The following is a 21,454-nucleotide window of genomic DNA, read 5'->3' as shown; positions in this document are numbered from 1 at the left end:
AAAACATTTTTAACAGGTTTGTTAATTGACCAAAAAATATGAACAGTTGGAAGATTGAAAATGGAATTATTATTAGGATTATTGTCATTGAAAAGTAGAATCATTTAGAAAGATTTGAACATTGAAGTTTCTATTTTAGAAAAGCTGACACTGTAGTGCATCGCTGGTTTTAAAAGTGATTTATAAGAGTCATGTTTAAAGATGTGCAATACTTAAAACGTTTATAAAGATCCTCTGAGTGTGTGTCATTAGTTAGCTGATAAAATGTTAGGGATAAATACCTTGACATATTGACTACAAGAGCTTGAATCAAACAAGCAACCTTGTATTTGAAAGATTAACTGATATAGCAACAGTCGCACCTGGTATATAATTGGTGTGGCTGAGTACTTTAAAGGGTTCATGAATAGAGGGGACTTGAATGTGAAATAAGAACAAGAAAATAAAAGTCTAAATGCATGAAAAAGCAGCAGAATATTTGAACTGAAAACGTTAGAACTAAAAACATACGTCACCAATAATGTCTAAAATATGTGGAACATGTTGAAGTCAGTATGAAGTCTCCATCAGACGGAAAATAATATTCTGAGACAGTCTGTTAAACTCCAGTGACCACGTCATTAGTCTGCTGCTCTAATTATGTCAATTGGAGTTATGACATTGTGTTCCATGACACAGGTGTTTATAGGTGATTAGTGAGAGGAAAGCATTTTCATTGTTCTGAATGAGAGATAAACCTGTTACATGTGAACGTTTTGTTGAAGAACCGTAACACATATCGGTGAAATTTCAAAACGTGAAGCATGTCAAGGATCTTGAGCATCTGAAGTGGCAGATTAACTAAAGGTGCGGCTGCTGTGGTGGGGAAAGATGAGGCTGAATTTACAATGGAGTTTAATGGAGACATGTTGAAAGTTTGTGTCACTTCATGCCCTCAAGAGGCATTTTGTTTAATTATCTTTGCTTAATTTTTTTTTATCTTTCAAGCTACGAGACGTTTTCATACGTTTGTCATGAAAAAGTATGTCTCAGGAATGTAGGCTTTGGGAATTATGGCAGGTTTAAAAGAAAATATGAAGGCAAAATTAAATCTGTCATCCACTCTAGCTGTGACATCACGCACTCTAAAATCTGAAGAAGGCCTCTTTACCAAGGTCTGAACAATGTTTAATATCTGTAAAAGTAAGAATCAGATTTAAAAGTTGTGTTACACGAATAATGTCAGAAAGATGTGTGACATTTTAAAGTTGGAATGAGGTTTCTGAGTGAAAGTATGAAGGAGCAGTTAGCAGTTGAAGTAGCATGAAGATTGTTGAAGTCTGAAGAGTTCTCCATTGACTTCCATGTTAAAAATGGGATGTATCTCTGGAATTATGAAAGTTATGAATGATAAAAGTAATAGCCATCGATTCCCGATCGAGCTGAACGTTTTGATGTTTGAACGGAGTTTCTGCGATGTTCAATGTGGGAGAAGAAGCAGCGCAAAATAACCCGGCGGAATAATAAAGAATTTTCTGCGTAGCATAACAGATGGTTGGAATGCTGTTAACAGCATTCCCACTAAATGAAGAGTTCAGTCAGGAGGTAGAGTAAACTTAGCTGAGGGTCCAAGCAGGCCAGGGAAGATCACAGAGAATGCAGGTTAACTAATTTGGAAGGTGAATTGTTTTACCTCACCTGCTCCTTGGTTCAGTGACACTCAAAAACAGCCTGGTTGAACAGAAAATACAACTGGACTTCCATTCCTGTTCTCTTTCTGCAGTGGAGTAAGATCTCCCTCCTCCACACCTCTCAGGTGTGACTTACTGTCTTGATTAGCTTCCCCCAGCTCTCAGGTGTGGCTTGTTGAGCCACTCCCCTTTGAACAGGGAAGGAATATATATATATTTTTGTTCTATTTGTCCCCGTCCTGCTACAGTAGGAACCTAAAAAAGTGTGTTAGTTTATATTCCAATCTTAGTTGATCAAAAGACATCATTCTACCCTCTTCAAATAAGTCCTTTAAAACTATGATACCTGCAATAACTTCCCATTGTTGAATCTGTCACCCATTCAAAGAAATTACTGAATCCCTATAATATAGCCGCAAAGCTGCAGTGAGTGTGTAGGAGGCAGAGTGGAGTTTTCTCATTTTTTATCTGTTGGCAGAAATAAGATATAAATCAACAGTAATTTAAAAAAACTCAAGGTTTTACAAAATATGGATGACTCATGTAAGATGAGAAAAACTGGGTTTGTTTCTGTTGTCTAAATTGAGACTAAATCTAGGTCATATTTGAAAAGGGGCCTTATTCCTTTCACAACAACTATCTGTGCCACACTTTTGGTGTTTTGAGCTCTGATAATGAGCAATGGTTTAAAAACTTGTTAGGCCCAAGTTTCTGATTCGAGGAGCCTGAAGAAAAGCTTGATGTAGCTTTTTTAACTTAACAATTTGTCTGGACTCTTTCAGCACTTTGTTTTTCAGTGTGTCTTTTCCTCTATTCTTTCTCATCTAGCAGAGAGTCGAGAAGGGAAGTGTCCTGTTGTTTCCGATGAACTCGGGGGCTGTGGCCACTCCCGAACATCCAGCTACGCCAGCCAACAGTCCAAACTCTCAGGTATGGGACCCCACATCAGAAACAGGTCAAGTTTTTAAGATTAATGTTGTTGACCTAAGATGGATGTTAGGCAGTTATACATACCATTTTCTACAGATAAAGTATGTAGTTCTATCTAAATTAGATGCCAGACTCAACTTCATAACGCACAGGTCTTTTCACTACAATTTTTTTTTATTACTGGAGAAAATGTGTGCGTAAGTTCCAAGGGAGAAATGCTTCTTACTAAAGAGAGGTGGGAAGCGATTAAAAAGATTTTCCAGTGACATTCCACCAAAGCAGTTCAAACCTGAGGCTCGAGTTTCCATTACAGACGGATCAGATGACAGCAATAAAAGATGAGAGGAAGTAGAGATGCACTGAGAGCAGTTTTAATGGCTCTCTGATTATACATTTAGAAATGTATTTCCTGCTTCATATAAGTGTGAGACGATTGCTCTATCATGGAGGGACTAAACTGATGCCCTGATATTGTAATTATAAACTTGATTTATACTGCCATTTTTAACACACAAGTCATTGTCAAGCATTTTACATAGTTGAACCAGGAAGAGGAAATCTGGGCTGATAACATATGACAACTAGAGAATGCAATTCCTGAAGAAATTGCTAGTGGGAATGGTTTATGCTGAAAACCTGACGCTAAACTGCTATGCTGATTTGTAATGTGTAAGAAGAAAGTGAATAATTTAGATTGAAATGATACATGAACACAAGGGGCTTGAATGTGTGATCAGAGAAGAAAAGAAAGTAAAAAGGCTTGGAAAATAACTTGATGGCGAATGATCTGTCGCCATGTCAACGGCATTTGACGACACCCCATAATACGCTTAGATGCATTGATGGCTGCATCGTTACCAAACCTGTGAAGTTTTGGGCTGTTTGGAGTATTTTCACTGAAGTGTTTTGAAAACCGTGTTTCAAGGCGAGCATTGTGTTGCCATGGCAACGGCATTTGAAGAAATCACAAAACTGTCCCGTAGACGTCTTCACGGCTGGACTGTTAGTACACATCTGAAGTTTGAGCACTTTTTGAAAATGTTCATAGGAGTTATAGCGACATCATGTTTTATGGCGAGGGATGCGTTTCCTTGGAAACGGCATATGGTGAGATCTCAGATTTGGCGTAGAGCTGTTGAGGCATGGACCGGTGATATACAAGTGAAGATTCGGGGACGATTGGACCGTGTCGATGGGACTTACAGCCACATCGTGTTTCATGGCGAGTGGTCCGTCGCCATGGCAACAACATTTGATGACACCCCATACTACGCTTAGATGCGTTGATGGCTGCATCGTTCCCAAACCTGTGAAGTTCTAGGCTGTTTGGAGTATTTTCACTGACGTTATGAGAAAACCGTGTTTCAAGGCGAGCATTGTGTTGCCATGGCAACGGCATTTGAAGAAATCTCAAAACTGTCCCGTAGATGTCTTCACGGCTGGACTGTTTGCACACTGCTATCTGAAGTCTGCTGCTCTGAGCATGTCAGTTGGAGTGATGACATCATCGTGTTCCATTGCACAGGTGTTTATAGTTGGGTGCCTAGACTTCAAAGGCTTCATTGTTCTGAATGAGAGATGAACCTCTTACATGTGAACGTTTTGTGGAAGAACGATAACAGATATCTGTGAAATTTCAAAACGTGAAGCATTTCAAGGAAGTTGAGTGTCTGAAGTGTAATATTTGTGTACTTTCTGGCTAATAATGTGGCCTTTTTGGCAGTTTAACTAAAAGTGTGCGGCTGCTGCTGTGAGGTCATATCTACCTGAAATTACATTGGGCTTTAATGGAGACATGTTGAACGTTTTTGTCACTTCATGCCCTCAAGAGGCATTTTGTTTAATTATTTTTGCTTAATTATTTGTAATTTTTCAAGCTACAAGATGTTTTCCTACGTTTATCATGAAAAATGATGTCTCAAGAATGTAGGGTTTGGGAATTATGGCGGTTTAAAAAAAAAAAAATCAATGCACATTTCAAGATTTCTAGCTGTGACATCACGCACTCTAGTTAATGTTAAAATGTGAAGAAAACCTCTAAAACAAGGTCTGAACAATGTTCAATATCTCTAAAAGTAAGAATCAGAAGTTGTTTTACACGAATAATGTCAGAAAGATGTGTAACATTTTATAGTTGGAATGAGGTTTCTGAGTGAAAGTAGGAATGAACAGTTAGCAGTTGAAGTCGCATGAGGATTTGTTGAAGTTGAAGAATTTCTCCATTGACTTCAATGGTTAAAAATGGGATGTATTATGGGATGTATCTCTGGAATTATGAAAGTTATGAATGAGAAAAGTAATAGCAATCGATTCCCGACCGAGCTGAACGTTTTGATGTTTGAACGGAGTTTCTGCGATGTTCAATGCGGGAGGAGAAGCGCGGCAAAATAAGTCGGCGGAATAATAAAAATGTGTCCGTAGAAGAACAGTTAGTTAGAATGCTGTTAACAGCATTCCCACTAAATTATAATAATGTAAAAAATGCCCAAATGTAATATAAGATAAAAACCCTAATAATAAAAAAAAAAGGGAGAGATGGTATGATTTCTTGAAAACACGTTGTGAGAAGTGTTTTTCTTTTATTCTGGATGCCTCAGCCTTCCTTCCTGCAGTCGTGCCAGTGTGTGCATGTTATCGCAACTCTACTAAAGTGCTAAATCTTTTAACACTGCAATTAAAATCTAACAGCCCCGCAAAGGGGGTTTCACCAGATAAATACTGTTTTGGTTCCTCATATGAACAGCAGATCAATGTAAATATCGAATTCATGTTTTAATTCAGATATAAGGCTGAACATCTATCTTCTACAATTGTTGTCTTTTTGAAAAGCGAAAATGTTTTAAATGTGTGTGCATATATTTGCATAATGGATTCTAGACCACTGCTGTTAAACTGCTGCAGCTGGTGTTTGAAATATTTGGAATGCTACAATACACATTTGCAGTATTATGTACAGGACCTTATCATGGCTGTCCAATCAGATGCATTAACCTAGTGAAGGGGTAATTGGCTGCATTTATATAGCACAATTATCCAATGCACTTTAAAATGTGCTTCTCATTATATCGAACACATTTAACTGCTGGTCAGAGATCAGTTCATACCGACTTTTAGAGAGTATGATAAATATACCCTTAAAAAAAGGTTCACCCTAAGTCGACTCTAAAGACAATGTGAAAGAGGTCACTGTTACTGGTGAACCTACAGGTAATTATCTCCTGAATCTCCATCCCCCTCAACTTTGTCTCGAGTTTGAGCTTCTTTTTGATCGGCTTCCCCCCTGATCTCTCAGGATACAGCACAGGTCACTCCCGCTCCTCCAGCATGTCAGAGTTCAGCCACCGGAGAAACCACTCAGTGGGCAGCGCCTCGACGGGCATCGGTAGCATCCCAGAGCCAAGCGATGACCGAGAGTCCAGACCCTGTCCAGCTCTACCTGAACACCCGGTCCCCCCCGCAACCACTAGCAACCCAGCGGGGACACCTGTACGGAGCGCCTCGTCCTGTGAACGCCTCAACAGGTGGGTCATTTTAGTAAAGAAATATAATTTTTATTTTATTTAAAGCACTTCCAGATAATAATCATCGTCATAGGCCTATTTAATAGAGGAAACCGTCAGTAAGTCATTGTAATCTCTTTATTGTGTGTAATGATTACAAAACATAGAAGCCGTTAGTTAAAGGAAGCTAAAAAACTTTAGATAAAACCCCACCTGAGACTGTCACATTTCAGGAAGCAGCTGTAGAAAGCAGCGAGGCAGAACAGCGGAAGAGTCTATGTGGTTTCATTATGGAGGTGTCAGTAGGGGGCTTTTGGTACTTATGAAAACGTTATTCATTGTATTTGTGTGATCTAAATATGTCCAACCATGAATCAAGCTAAGCTGTTCAGACTCACGACTGGTGAGGGTTTTACCTTTTATGGGTTAAGCTGCACTTCATATTTAGCCAATCTCTTCAAAGACCAACTTTCAGTCATGTTGTTCTATTTCAATTCCTCTGACACTGTGGCATGTAGCATGAGAGAGAGATACAATCTATACCACTCTCAGATCCCCACATAAAATATGAAACCACTGGCTGCACCACAACCTCACATGACAACAAGGCTCCATGAAATGACTGCACCGACCAACAGATCGTCTGGCTCATATCCCCCTCTAAAACCAGATTGACTTTTACACTTAAGTCCCGGATTGATTAATTAAACCAATTAGAATGAATGTGTTAATTGGGGGGCTTTAGAAGTGGTGGTAGGCACATTGTGTTACCTTGAGACTAAGACAGGCTGGCTACTTCAACCCTTCAGTTATTTACCCACAAGAGATGTATCGGTGTTGGTATCCAACTCTAGATGATAAAGCACACTTCCTAAAATGTTGAATGGTTCCTTTAAATAAAAAAAACAGAACATTCATCAAATAGATTGCAGAAATATTATTGAAATCTATACTATCATATAGTATGCCATGTAAAAGTTACAGTATGTCAAAACACAATATATATTGTCATTCAAAACCATAGTATATTCTCATAAAAGTTTTAAGTCTGTATTTTCATAAAATCAAGGTATAGATTGTCATAAAATAAGACAGTATATTTGTTTTTAAAATAAAATATTACCTAAAGCCAGTAATAAAAAGTCAGGTTAATATGACGTAAATAGAATAAAATAAATATAAGTAGTTACAGTTGGGCAAAAAAGTATTTAGTCAGCCACCAATTGTGCAAGTTCTCCCACTTAAAAAGATGAGAGGCCTGTAATTTTCATCCTAGGTATACCTCAACTATGAGAGAAAAAATAAAAATCCAGAAATTCACATTGTCTGATTTTTAAAGAATTTATTTGCAAATCATGGTGGAAAATAAGTATTTGGTCAATATCAAAAGTTAATCTCAATACTTTGTTATATACCCTTTGTTGGCAATGACAGAGGTCAAACGTTTTCTGTAAGTCTTCACAAGGTTTTCACACACTGTTGCTGGTATTTTGGCCCATTCCTCCATGCAGATCTCCTCTGGAGCAGTGATGTTTTGGGGCTGTCGCTGGGCAACACAGACTTTCAACTCCCTCCAAAGATTTTCTATGGGGTTGAGATCTGGAGACTGGCTAGGCCACTCCAGGACCTTGAAATGCTTTTTACGAAGCCACTCCTTCGTTGCCCGGGCGGTGTGTTTGGGATCATTGTCATGCTGAAAGACCCAGCCACGTTTCATCTTCAATGCCCTTGCTGATGGAAGGAGGTTGTCACTCAAAATCTCACGATACATGGCCCCATTCATTCTTTCCTTTACACGGATCAGTCGTCCTGGTCCCTTTGCAGAACAACAGCCCCAAAGCATGATGTTTCCACCCCCATGTTTCACAGTAGGTATGGTGTTCTTTGGATGCAACTCAGCATTCTTTCTCCTCCAAACACGTCTAGTTGAGTTTTTACCAAAAAGTTCTATTTTGGTTTCATCTGACCATATGACATTCTCCCAATCCTCTTCTGGATCATCTAAATGCTCTCTAGCAAACTTCAGACGGGCCTGGACATGTACTGGCTTAAGCAGGGGGACACGTCTGGCACTGCAGGATTTGAGTCCCTGGCGGCGTAGTGTGTTACTGATGGTAGCCTTTGTTACTTTGGTCCCAGCTCTCTGCAGGTCATTGACTAGGTCCCCCGTGTGGTTCTGGGATTTTTGCTCACCGTTCTTGTGATCATTTTGACCCCACGGGGTGAGATCTTGCGTGGAGCCCCAGATCGAGGGAGATTATCATTGGTCTTGTATGTCTTCCATTTTCTAATAATTGCTCCCACAGTTGATTTCTTCACACCAAGCTGCTTACCTATTACAGATTCAGTCTTCCCAGCCTGGTGCAGGTCTACAATTTGTGTCCTTTGACAGCTCTTTGGTCTTGGCCATAGTGGAGTTTGGAGTGTGACTGTTTGAGGTTGTGGAGGACAGGTGTCTTTTATACTGATAACGAGTTCAAACAGGTGCCATTAATACAGTTAACAAGTGGAGGACAGAGGAGGCTCTTAAAGAAGAAGTTACAGGTCTGTGAGAGCCAGAAATCTTGTTTGTTTGTAGGTGACCAAATACTTATTTAACCGAGGAATTTACCAATGAATTAATTAAAAATCCTACAATGTGATTTCCTGAATTCTTACCCCCCATTCTGTCTCTCATAGTTGAAGTGTACCTAGGATGAAAATTACAGGCCTCTCATCTTTTTAAGTGGGAGAACTTGCACAATTGGTGGCTGACTAAATACTTTTTTGCCCCACTGTACATGTTTTTGCCATGATGACCATAATGTAGTTTGTAATATTAGTGGCAACAAAAGTGATTTTAAACAAAGTGTGTTGATATCAACATTAACAAATTGTTTGGTGATAACTAGTCGACTAAAAACTTAGTGAACACACAAGCAGCATCATGTGTTAGAAGTGGAAGCCATTAATGGCCAATCAGACATAAAATGACTGGTACATCCTCCCCTCAGACACCCTGTGAAGCAGGACTCCATGGAGTCTCAGCTGAAGAGAATGGACGACACGCGGGTCGATGCTGACGATGTTGTGGAAAAGATTCTCCAGAGTCAAGACTTCACACCAAGCCTGCTAGACTCCAGTGCTGAAGGTAGGTTACACATCCAGAGAAACAACATGGTGTCCTTTATCAAGTCTATCGCTACCGCCATACCTGCAGGATTTCATTCTTTGAGTAGTCATTGTTGTGTATGTCCTGTTGGCAGATTGTGCACATCGTCTCTAAATGGTTTAGCTAACAAAAGTATTCTTATACTCTGTAGCCATCCATCAAAGGAAAAAACCATCGTTCTGCTTTTTTATTCGTATTTATCAAGTTAAAAAGCCAAACATAAGCTAACTCTAGCTTCTTGGTTGTGGACATGTGAAGGTTTTTCTCTGTTGTTAATAATTGTAAATATAATACTCTAGAGTTCTGGTCTTTGGGAATGTGTCTCAAGCAGATCCTGCATTTCTCTCTTTTTTAAATAAAAATAATAACCAGACTTCATCTAACAATCCTTCAAATGTTCTCTTTTTTTTTTAATGGGTTTTTGATTAATTTATAAGTTATTTTGTTAATAAAATGTCAGAAAAGTTTGCAAAATGCTCATCCAATTTAGGAACCCAAGTTTAGAATGGGTTTATGTTTTGTCTGTCAATGATATAAATGAAAGAGAAGCAAAACATTTTTTATTTAAGAATATGGCATGAGCAAATGTTTGGATGCAAATTCACTCAAATGCTGAATGAATGTATGAAAATAGTTGCCGACTTATTATTTGACTATCAACTAATCAAATTGGTCATCAGTAGTCGCAGCCCTAGTCTGTGGTATGTCTCTGTGTAAAATGCACAGCTACTTGAATGACAGTAATGAGCTCGTAGTATTTTGCCACAGCATGACTCAGTCTGTGTACTCTGAGGCGTGAGGCATTGTTTTTCTTTCCAAGGTTTCATCCATCTCAAAGCTAGGAAAAGAAAGCTGCTGTCAATACATGATTATTTTTAGATTCCCTAGCAACTGGCTGCTCCTCATAACAAAAATTATACAGGAGGATGTGGGCACTCTCAGTGCTGACCGCATGTTACTGCTACTCTATCTGTTTCAGAGGAAGGCTTGCGCCTGTTCGTCGGCCCTGGGGGAAGCACGGCGCTGGGAAGCCATCACCTCCCCACCAGGTGAACTTTACTCATTATAAAACAATTGTTGCTCATAGGAGATGTAGCGGGGTCATCCGGTAATGGCACTTGGAACTCTCTCCGGATCGGAGTACAATAACTATGTTTTATTAGTTGAGGCTTTTATTGTCATATGGCTCTAGGGATGCCAATATCAGTCTGATAGTTTGTCTAGCACTTAGGTTCAAACTGACACAACTAGCTGATGTATTGCCAAGATTTGTTATAATAAACCTTTCCTTTTTGCTGTCATACTTGTCCAGTACTGAAGTTTTAGGACTAGATACTTGCAAATCTAATGACCTGACATTAGCTGAAACAATGTAGACTTTGTTATGCTGAAAGATCTCTACCGTTTGCTTGGCTGTGGATAGGATCCAAGGCTTTAAAAAGATGCGCTAGGTCAAAGAATGGTCTAAAACAAGTAGCTATTTGTTAGACACATGCAGCTAGATAACTTTAGTAGTGCTGAGTGGTCCATGGTGTTGAGATAATACCGCCTATCAGCCAGCAGAGGCTAGCCACAGCAGTTTAACTCAAGCAGACACAATGTAGATATAAGGTCGGGTCAAGTTGAGATTTGCTCTTTGTTTGGGTAGAGTGGGAGTTGAAGGCAGGTTTAAAGTAGGGCTGCTCGATTATGGCAAAAATCATAATCTCGATTATTTGGGTCAATAATTGCGATTATTAAATGCAATTATTCATTGACTTTGAAAAAAAAATGTGAACAGTATGTTTTTAACAGTTGATTACCCTGAACTTTAAGTATAATTAAACGGAGAAAAAAAAAAAAAAAAGTATTTAAAAATAATAATAATAATAATAAAAAATAATGGTTTTACTTCGATTAAGTTTTTTCGTAATCGTTGCAAGCCTTAATCGCGATTAATTGAGCAGCCCTAGTTCAAAGTAGGTTAGGTCAGAGGTAGAGAATAGCTTAGCCTGGCCTGGCATGGTGCCCACTGCCCAGTATATAAAACGGCACAGCCACCCACTGAGGGGCAGGTGAGAGGTTAAAACATATTTTAACATAAAGAGCTGACTACCAGAGGAAAGTTAACCCAACTTTTAGCGCATTTGACTGTGTATTGATGATATTTAAATAATGACCTGGTGAGATATGCAAGTTAAATTTGTCTTTTCCGGTTATCCCAGGGTTGGTGCTGGAACGTACGAGCAGGTGGTGATAAAGCGTTAAGACCTGCAGCCTCAAAGATGGGGGTTCACACCGATGACATCGAGGTGAGCCTGTGTCGATATCAATCTGCATTCCCACAGCGCGCCTGATCACTGAACGGTTGACATGACAACAGCGCCCTCCTGTGTTCATATGTCTTTTTCAACACTGTAGCTCCCAGAGAAGGTGAACATACAGATATGATATTGAAAAAATAACATGTAACGAAAACTGTCCACGTCTCATTTTCTAGGTGTTTCTAGACTAATCTTTTGAGGTCACACTTTATCAGTGAGCATTCAAACCAAACCCATTTTAAACATTTAGGAACTTGAAGAAGACAAGTTATTGATGTGCATCATGGCACTGAAATTCACACTGAAGAGAAGTATGCAATGCGCTTTCAATACATTCCTTTAGTCTCTCAGTGTTTGTTTTAGGCTTCCTTTTCAAGTGTTCTTTTTAATATTCACCTATACGCTGCTTAAACGTTGTAGTTGTTGGCACTCTGATAACAGTTTTGGAAGTTGAGAATATTTTCCTACAAAGAAGAGGCATCAGCTATTTGACGAGTGAACGTGGACTGTGTGTGTGTGAATGTGTTTGCTATGTGGCACATTTTATAATTAGCAGTAACACAATCTCTTGTAAGAATTGCTGTATTGGTACTTTCAAAGAGAAATTGGGAGAACATAAGAATTTGCTGACTTACTATTTGTTTGCTGAGCACTATTTTGGTAAATCCTGCAGAAATAATCTGCCCTACAAAGGCAAGTGCAGAATCAATACATTTGTTCATAACTTGGGTTTTTAGGACAATAACTGACATCTAAGTAATTCAGTTTCTTGATCTCTCTCTCTCTCAGCAGATCTTAATTACCTCCATCTTTGCCTTTGACTTATATTTAGGTGCGTTGGTGTTACTAAGCTACCTTAAAATCACATATATAAATGATTTCACTATCTGTTTTAATTTTTGCCCTTTTTTGTATTATCTTAATCCTATGGCAACTCATTTTATTGGTAATATAATCCGCCTTAATTGTTCAAATGAAGGTATTACAACTTTGTTGTCTGTTAAGCAGTTTGCCTTTCTTCTCAAGTGACAGCTGTCTGCCTTTGTAGGGCTGTAAATAGAGAGCATAAAAAGGGGCTTCTATGATAAGAAACGACTAAAAAGGGCATATATCTAATGCCCAGCTTTTCTGCTATGTGTCTAATGTATAACTGCTTAGCGAGGTTAACTACATCTTTCTGAGCTGGCCTGTTGACCAGGAAGCTACCATCTGTGAACAAATGGAAGATCCTGTGACGTACTAACAATTCAACCTGTGTAACTGACGCATATCGTAATTTGTATCACTCAAGGATTGTACAGAGAAAGATTGTAAAGTGAAGGACTAGTTCAGTAATCCACTGCCATGAAGAAAATACTCAACTGCACCTGTTTTTAGATTTAAAAAATGTGTATCTTTACCTCAGAACATCTGAACTGTAAAATCTAACAGTCTGATTAACCGACGCAATCAATACATAAACGATTAGTGCTAAAATATCATCAAACAATATAAATCTACTGAAAATGTCATCCAGCCTAATAGGAGATTAGGTGCACAATGTATTCAGTTCATAAGCAAATTAGCCAAAGTACACAACACACTGTTATTATCTTGACAGCCCTATGCATAATGAGAATATTAGCCGCTTTATAACTAGTGATAACAGACCGTACAGTATCTGTAATCTTCTGTCTCCCGTCATAAGCCATAGTAGAGGTAGGATACCTCCTCTTCTAGATAAACTATACTTGTTATATCAATATCCGCACAAGCTTCATCAGTGTATGGTGTTTTAACTATACGTCAGTGTTCTGTTTTTACGTTGGTGTGTTCTGCATGATTAAGACGTCCTTTTGTTGGCTTGCAGAATTTGACACATATTCATGTATGTCCTAATTTGATGTCGTGCCATCTTTTAATCTGAATATTGAACACATTGAAGGAAACATTTTGCTTGCCTATTCAGCATGTAGGGAAACATTTTGTCGTCATGTTAACGGCAGATATCTGCACCGTGTATGATGTAACTGTAAATCCATGTTTTCATTTTGTGTTTTTCATTGTTGGTATGGTGTAAATGTCCCATGTTGAAATCTCATCTATAAAAGAAAACTTTTTCTTTTTTTATCATAAATTGCTGATATTGTGCCATATTTTTGCTAAATATTGTATCGTTTGGAAAAGAAATGTTCTCACTACACAAGAGAGTGTTAAGTTTATGAATTATGGTAACCAAATATCAACTATTGGAAGTTTATTTTCTTTTTTTAGATCAAATATATTGAGTTGTACCTGTGATCATCAGGTGTGATTATCTTGGTACCGAACATGTTGTTACAGACATGGTTTCTTCTTCTCTTCTGTGAAGCTGTTGTCTATATAAAACTGTTAAGTGTATTCTCCTGTGAAGTGGTGTTCTGCGCTGTTATGACACTGTCCAGTGTTTCCTGTTACAGACTTGTGCTTTTGACCAACATTTGCTTCCTATACGAGTATACTGGATGCTTCAAATGTGTACATGGCACTGTTGAATAAAACTGTTAAAAACCTTGACCTCTTTTAGATTGCACTTCAACTTGGGTATAATGTAAAACAATTACACTGACCTTTTTCTTCTCACTTTTTATTTTACAATTTACATTTGAGCCTTCAGCTTATTCCTATTCTAAAGGCCTGTTATGTGAATACACTTAGATTGTCCAGTAGTAACCAAGGTAAACTATTGCTGACTCAAGAAGTCACCTACTTCAAGATCAAACATTTGCCTCCCAGTCTTCCTCTGGTTCAGCGCGGGGGGGGCACTGGCGGGCCTCTGCATATCCGCTGTCCTCCAAATCAGCACGGTGCTCTTCATCATCATCAAGGTCTGAAACACACAAATGAAGGAACATTGTCACAACCAGAACAACCTTGAGTTCTGAAATTCATAGAATAAGCAGCAGCGCAGGAAATACACAATACAATTCTGCTCATGATGCCTTTTGTTTGGAAGTGTAATGAGCTAAGTTGTAAGATTAGTGATTGGGCAAACTACTTAATTAACAAAGATGCTTTAACTCCTGCAGTCCAGTTCATTTGGGTCTGGGTCAAGTGGAAACAAATATACATTTTATTATTACTGGTCCAGTTGATGTTCACAGTGACTTTTTTATGACATATTATACTCTACTATAGATTTTTTAATAACATGGTGGTCAAGTTCCCTCCTAGGTGTAAATATTTATGTTTTACACACACTATAACGGACACAAGTGTTGGTAACATGACCTTGTTCCTGGTGATTCAGGAGCATAGCAGAGCCGTCCTGGCTCAGTTTAACTCCGGGTTCATCCATCAGGAGGAGTCTGAGATTACTGACACTTCCAGTCAGAACGCTGACTTTGGGGCAGCAGCACCAGAGCACAGCCAGAGGGACAGACACACACCTGCCAGCACACACAAAGGGGGACGTTATCGGTGATAAGGTGATGCCAAATTTTTGGAAATATTTCTCAACTGGAATATCAAGAATGAAATTTGTGCTAGATTTCTTTTACTTTCAAAACTCCCATTGAGGTTTTCGAATGAAGCTTTGTCTGTTGTCGTATTCTATCAAAAGCTTTTTTAAATCAAATCAACTTTTCTTAGACCAATCAGTTTGCTGCAATTGCTGCTAGACTGGAAACTAATTCTAAAAAAAGTTTTAAATGGTTATTCATTTGGTGTAGCTTAATATGTTTCTGCAGCTAGGCAGTCATACTGGGTTAAAACAAAAATTATAGACATTTGAAAAAGAAAAAAAGAATTATAATTCAATGTTCTGAACAAAACCTATACTGTACAATACAGCTCAAATAGAAATGTGCACAAGTATTGATATTTTAGAATATAGGAGTTTGAAAGACTACAGCAGTTTACTGGGGCACATTGATACTTTTTAATAGTTTGTAACATGGATAAACATGTAATGTATGAAACAACTGTATATCAGGAATGGCAGCATCTTCACAGCTAGCCAAAAGTAGAGAGGACCCATGAACAAGGCCTGTGTTCATGATCTGCATTCCAGAAACGGCCTTATAACTCATCTTCATCTTGCTTTAGGAAACTCACCTGCGCCATTTGTCAGAATCCGGTTGGCCGCGTCTCCAAAACAGCTCTCCATCCTCCTCTTCCTGATCCACCAGGGCTTTCATCTCTGCTCCACATGCTGCTGTGAAATATGTTTTTTAAGAAAATGATTACGTTTGTGTGTGACTAAGTGTTTATCTGTTAAGGAACATTGTAACTTAAGCCGCTAGGCAGTACTATACACAATGATATCCAGCAGAAATCTTTTAATTAGAGAAAACACACACACAAGGGTTTGACAAAAATAACCTCAAAGCCCGTTTCCCATTTAGGATTTTCAAACCAAATTTGTATACAACCTTTTAAGGACTGGTGTTCACCTGTCTGTGCCTCTTCAGTGTCCACGTGTCTCTCCGATGCTCTGAAGCATTCCCCCCCTTCACCCTCAGCCTGGCACAGATCATCTGTGTCATCCCTCTCACCAGTCTCCTCTGCGATCCATCTTCTCTTCAGCTTCTCCGCCCAGTAAACTACCTCACACATCAGGACCCTCCGCAAGATGTTGTTGTCATGCAGGCTGGGGTATATTATACTATACAGCTGAAAAATAAACATCTATTTTACTCAAATATAATAAGATAAATAATACAAATTCAAGGAGAAGTATGTGTGCCTCAGGCTTATATGCAGTTTGGGTTAGTTATAAGAGAAGGGTCATTGAAAAGACGTTTTCATCAGTACTTCAATCTACATTGATCTAATAATGAGCTAACAGCCTAAAGGGGTTCTGTAAACAACCACTGACAACCAGAAAGCTTTTGTAAGTTGAATACATTATAATAAATTACAACAACCAAGCGAGAAAAAGAGAAAAAATATGTTATACTTTTGTTGCCTTTACTTTGTAATGGAAATAATGGGCAGCCAGAAATATGCAGGGAGGGAAAGAGGGGGATAAAGTCACCATTATTCAGTTAGATAGCTACAGGTTGTTTCTTTGAAGACTGGATCTCTGCCTCAAAAATGACTGGTGTTGTGGTCTATAAAGACGTTTACTCACTAGAGTGTATGAAAACACATCCTCAGCATCTTCATCAAACATGTTGTAACGCTCTTTGCCCCCGAGACGGTGAAACACACCGATCTGGGAGCAGAAGCCGACGCGCTCCTGCTGACCTGGAGGTGCCTGTCCAACACCAGTTAACTCCACCTCATAACCGTACTGCAAACACACCTTCATAGCCCTAAGGAGGGTGGTAATGTTGACAAAATACAGTTAGATTATTCTTTCCTTCATTAGGGGATATATATATATATATATATATATATATATATATATATATATATATATATATATATATAGCAGTGGCGAACCGTCAGGGCCTTCAAGGTATTTTTATCCAGATCCTCCATGTTTCTGATGACCAGTATTCAGAGAACACCCTGGAACACTCAGATAAAACAAACAAAAAAATCGATTTAATTATATAAATAAAATGTATATAAAAGGAATAAATGAGAATGGTATCTGTGTTGTTGATCTGTAATATTACAGTGTTACGTTGATTTGTTTGTCCTTCTCGGTCCATGCACTACGCATTTCAGTGGTTTTGTGTTAGAAAATAAAGCAACCAATCAGATCTTGTTCTGGGTCTCTGGGTAGAATATCCTTCAACCAAGGTATTCTACATCCTTGATCGAATGCCCTAGCCGTTGCACTGAATGAGAGCGTACATTTGGATTGACAGTTTGATCAACCAATCATATATTGATTTCTAGCCAATGGGCGTATTCTTTCAGTTTCCCTCGGTTCCAGGGTACTCTAGAAGGCCCGGTAATTCACTGGCTCGAGACAGAGGATTCTAGATTAATGCGACGAAGCAATTCATGCCGTTTAATTGTTTTTAACGTTGAAATGGCAAGTGCCACAGGTGAAGATGAAGTAGTTGCGGAATTGTTGCGAGTACCCTTTTCAAGACGAAAATCCAGTGAAAAGACGGACATTATAAAGGCGGGGGGTGTGTGTGTCTACAGAAGGTCCAGTTGTGATAGACACGGTTCGCCACTGGTATATAGAATAAGGTAGCCATGTAGGTTTTCTCTTAGAAATAATTGGCCTTGGTGAATACAATAATCATAAGAGGAAATAGAAAATGCAGGCAAAGTAATGCAAAAGTCAAAAACATACATTCATAACATACAAATATCAATACAATCTGAAAAAATATACTATAAAAACCTCAATACCAAATATCTACAGTGCTGATGTATTTTAGAGTAAATGTACCCATTTACATTCCCTGTCACTACCATCCTCATCAACACGATCAATGTAGTGCTGTTCGCTACACTCTAAGTCTGAAAATGAGAAACCTGCCTACCAGGACTTGAACTCTGTTCTGGTCCACTCAAACTTGTGGTCAATGTGCCTGAAACCCACAAGTCCAGGGAGAAAGGGGTTGAAGTCAGAGTTTGGGGTACTGACGATAACCGCCTCAGGGGTCAAGTAACCAAACACCACCTCAGAGAAAAGCTCCACATCAGCAAGAGTGAGATGCTCAATGCTGCAGACAGACAGGGAGGAAACATGGGGTTCAGATCATGGGTCGAATGACTGATAGATAAAAACACCTCAACGATAGATGGTTAGGTGAACATAGTGAGGAAAAAGACAACACCATATAGGTAAATTACAAACCAAAATTACTAATATAAATACTAACAGGTGCTAAAGAAGGAACCTTGAAGACATTGAACTGCAACAACCACACACTCCCTTACAGCTCTATACTGGTCACCAGATCAAATCCTCTGAGGCGTGCGTCTTTCTCAGTGACGGAGCCCTGGTACAGCTCGATGCGCAGCTGATCATAACTTGGCTGCAGATAGTCAGTTGATATAGGAGCTAATCCATGCCTGAAGGACATACAAGCAAGGTGCACACATTATAAATCCACACAGTATAACTGATCACAAAAACAACAATAAAGTGAAATGCATGGTGGTGGAAAGGCGCATTGCAGTGACCATCAATTTCACTATTTGAGATGCATTTACATACATCTTGGGTTGCAAATAACTGTATTTAGTGTTATAATCGTCAAATTGTTTGATCATTTTAAACTTTACAATGTCAAGAGGAAAGTGAAAAATGGCCATCACATTTTCTATAGGTTGGACAATTCATCAGATTTATAAGTATTCACATCTAAAAACCTACATCCAGCCAATATATTTACATTTTTCTGCAGATAAACTTGACCAATAATTGTTTCCACCTCTGCATAAATCTGCCATATCGTAACATTTATAATCAATAAAAGCTCTCCCCAGATCTTTAACTCATGCATTTTGATTTTCTAAATGTACGTAGCCTACATCTTTTTTTTTACTTGGACACCATCGATGTCCAGTCCAACCAGCAGTTCAATTTCACGGTGAAACTTCAGCTGCTTCAGAAGAACGCACTCACAGCAGCCCAAGTCCAACACCTGTGGTGGAGCAGGGAGAAACAATATGTTTGTGACTAAGTATAAACTGCTCCGTAGAAGTCACATAACTAATGTTAATTTTATAACATAAAACAAAACTCAGTTTAGCCGAATGCTAATAAATTGAATTAGCTATGTTGTGCGAATAAAGCTAAGGTTAGCTCACGTGCGGTGCATGCAGAAATGAGCTACGGCGATATCGTTAGAAAACGTTGCTTAACAAATATTGGCTTAGTGGATAAAGTGTGTTTCTCACTTACTTACCTTTTTGGGTTTCTTCCTCTTGACAAAATCGATGACAAACTGATGTCTCTGTCTGTGCAGCGCCGGAGTGAACATTGGCTCCATCTTCGACTTCAAGTTGTAATTAACCTAACCACAGGCAGCCCCGCCGTCCACAAGAGGGCGCTGTTATTGAGTCTGTGGTCTTTCCCAACCAATAATACATTATGTTTTTCCTGTGTAAAATGCTACTTGGAAGCAGGATCTTTATAAATTGTATCAGCTGGCCTTCAGTAGAGGTAACCTTGGTTAATATTCTATTTCCATGTAAATGACTGCTTTATTTTTATTTTTATTGCTTTAATCCTTTCATGCATAGAGGTCACGACAGTGGACAGCTATTCAAAAGGTGTTTTCTTGTATACGCATTGTTTTTTTTTGCATAGTTGCACCATCAGCCACTACATAGGACCCTATTGCATCATCTCATACACTGCCCCTCAGTGGAAAGTCAGTGTAAGTGCATGATACATGTCTCTAAACCAAGATGGACGACAGAAAGCCACATGGACCAAGTCACCCATCTATATCTTGCCAATCCTTTAATGGAAAGCGTCCCCTGCAGGTATAAAAAATGTGGTGACATCAAGTAACAACTAAGGAATCATATAATTCATAAATGATCAAAGTATTGATTTTATGTTTGCAGGAAATCATGATTAACCACCTGTCCACTACAGTGGACGTCATGCATCACTGGCTATATTTCAACTACAATGAATACTGGTACTGCTGCTGCTGTACCCAGGGCCGTCCCTCCCTACAGGCAGATCATGCAGACTGTGTGGGGCCTCACCTTGTGGAGGGGGCCACACCTTGCGGAGGGGGGCCTCATCTGAGGCGCACCTATGCGCTTATGTGGCGCAATTAGGGTGGCGTGGCACGGTTTCGCCGCTGCGAGGCTCCACTAGCACTCATCAAATAACTGTGCATGGGGCCTCAAATTAGCCCCTGGCCCTGGTTATTCTTGAAAATACTTCATCTGCAATATCTTTTTGGGCCGTAAATCAATATACTTATGTTATTATAATGTAATTTTAAGTTTGCACATCTTTATTTATAATTTTTCAAAATGTACATCTCTTCAGTTCAAACCCTGAACGCATACTGTCCACCTGAGTGGACATATAAAAATCTCTTTGAAAAAACTAGATTTAAAAAAATTATTTTATGTATTTAGGAAAAACAGATAATAAACCATTAAAAAAAAGTGATTTGCCCAGCTAATGCATCACATGTATATTTTCCAATGAAGAATTACCCCTGTTACTCTAATTATAGTAACAGGGTTGAAAGTAACAGGGTTGAAAATCAATGCTAATTTGAGCTTTAACCTCAGGAATTATTGCTAGATGTAGCATGTAATGCTACTTTCAAGGCAAGGACAAACTTGGATATCTAATGAAAGAAAGATAACTTTGAAATTAATATGCTTTATTCTGATAATATAGAGTAACAGGGTTGAGTTGAGTGCCACACTCTTTTAAGACTGAAAAGATTGTAAAAATATGAAAAATCTAAGAGAGGACTTCGTTTTGGTCTACCCATGGCACTACATGGCTTGCTGATGTCCTTTCCACTGTGTCATCTGATTTACAGTTTTTTCACTTCCTCTGCCAATCTAAAAAGGTTTGGGTAACAGGGTTGAATGCATGTTGAGGGACACACCTTCTGTGCAAAATTACTGTTATTTAAAATATGTTTATGATTTAGCAAATTTATTTTACCATTACAAGAGACATATATCAATAGAATAATACCAAAAAAAGTAAATCAAATCCCTATTCTAAATGTTATATTTGACATGCAAGTTGGTCACCAAGAAGCTGGGACAAGAGAAAAATTCCATTTTAGGGGGTGTTCGAGAGCTATTTGATCATTTAAATAATATTTTGAAACCACTTTTTCTACAACTTTATATACATGTTGTCTCAAAACAAGTATGTTTAACACAAGAAATGTATATTTTAGCTTTTTGGGCATAGATTATTAGATTTTTTTATATGGGGGACATGAAACGTCCTACAATTCTGGAATGACCCTTTTACGTATGCACCACATCAAGTCAAATTCCTAGTATGTGCGAACCTACCTG

General features: G+C 38.6%; 2 protein-coding genes across 4 annotated transcripts in view; one reads left to right on the top strand and one right to left on the bottom strand.

The window, feature by feature from the left end:
- fam102bb (family with sequence similarity 102 member Bb) overlaps positions 1-14,089 on the top strand; it is a 35,958-nt gene extending 21,869 nt beyond the window's left edge. The window contains exons 7-11 of one of the 2 annotated variants that reach the window (XM_079688436.1): positions 2,502-2,600; positions 5,893-6,121; positions 9,094-9,230; positions 10,231-10,300; positions 11,456-14,089. In XM_079688436.1, coding sequence (XP_079544562.1) covers positions 2,502-2,600; positions 5,893-6,121; positions 9,094-9,230; positions 10,231-10,300; positions 11,456-11,498 — 578 coding nt within the window. In that variant the 3' untranslated portion in view covers positions 11,499-14,089. Of the gene's footprint in view, positions 1-2,498; positions 2,601-5,892; positions 6,122-9,093; positions 9,231-10,230; positions 10,301-11,455 lie in introns of both variants that reach the window. The other variant, XM_079688435.1, reaches the window with a different exon arrangement.
- henmt1 (HEN methyltransferase 1) lies at positions 11,652-19,501 on the bottom strand. Of its 2 annotated transcripts, none has more exons than XM_079688410.1 (9): positions 19,342-19,501; positions 18,965-19,077; positions 18,368-18,502; positions 17,968-18,150; positions 16,647-16,830; positions 15,967-16,186; positions 15,629-15,725; positions 14,804-14,961; positions 11,652-14,402 (listed from the first exon to the last, which is right to left on the bottom strand). In XM_079688410.1, the coding sequence occupies exons 1-9, from the start codon at positions 19,423-19,425 to the stop codon at positions 14,290-14,292; spliced, it is 1,287 nt and encodes a 428-aa protein (XP_079544536.1). In that variant the 5' UTR covers positions 19,426-19,501; the 3' UTR covers positions 11,652-14,289. The 2 variants fall into 2 exon arrangements, with proteins under 2 accessions (XP_079544536.1, XP_079544535.1); XM_079688409.1 differs by having other exon boundaries at positions 15,629-15,728; positions 19,342-19,499.
- Between the last annotated feature and the right edge of the window lie 1,953 nt (positions 19,502-21,454).

The sequence above is a fragment of the Notothenia rossii genome, assembly GCF_949606895.1.
Source record: "Notothenia rossii genome assembly, chromosome: 1".
Lineage (NCBI taxonomy): Eukaryota > Metazoa > Chordata > Actinopteri > Perciformes > Nototheniidae > Notothenia > Notothenia rossii.
The sequence above is the reverse complement of the archived record's forward strand: the minus strand, read 5'-3'. Positions and strand labels throughout refer to the sequence as shown.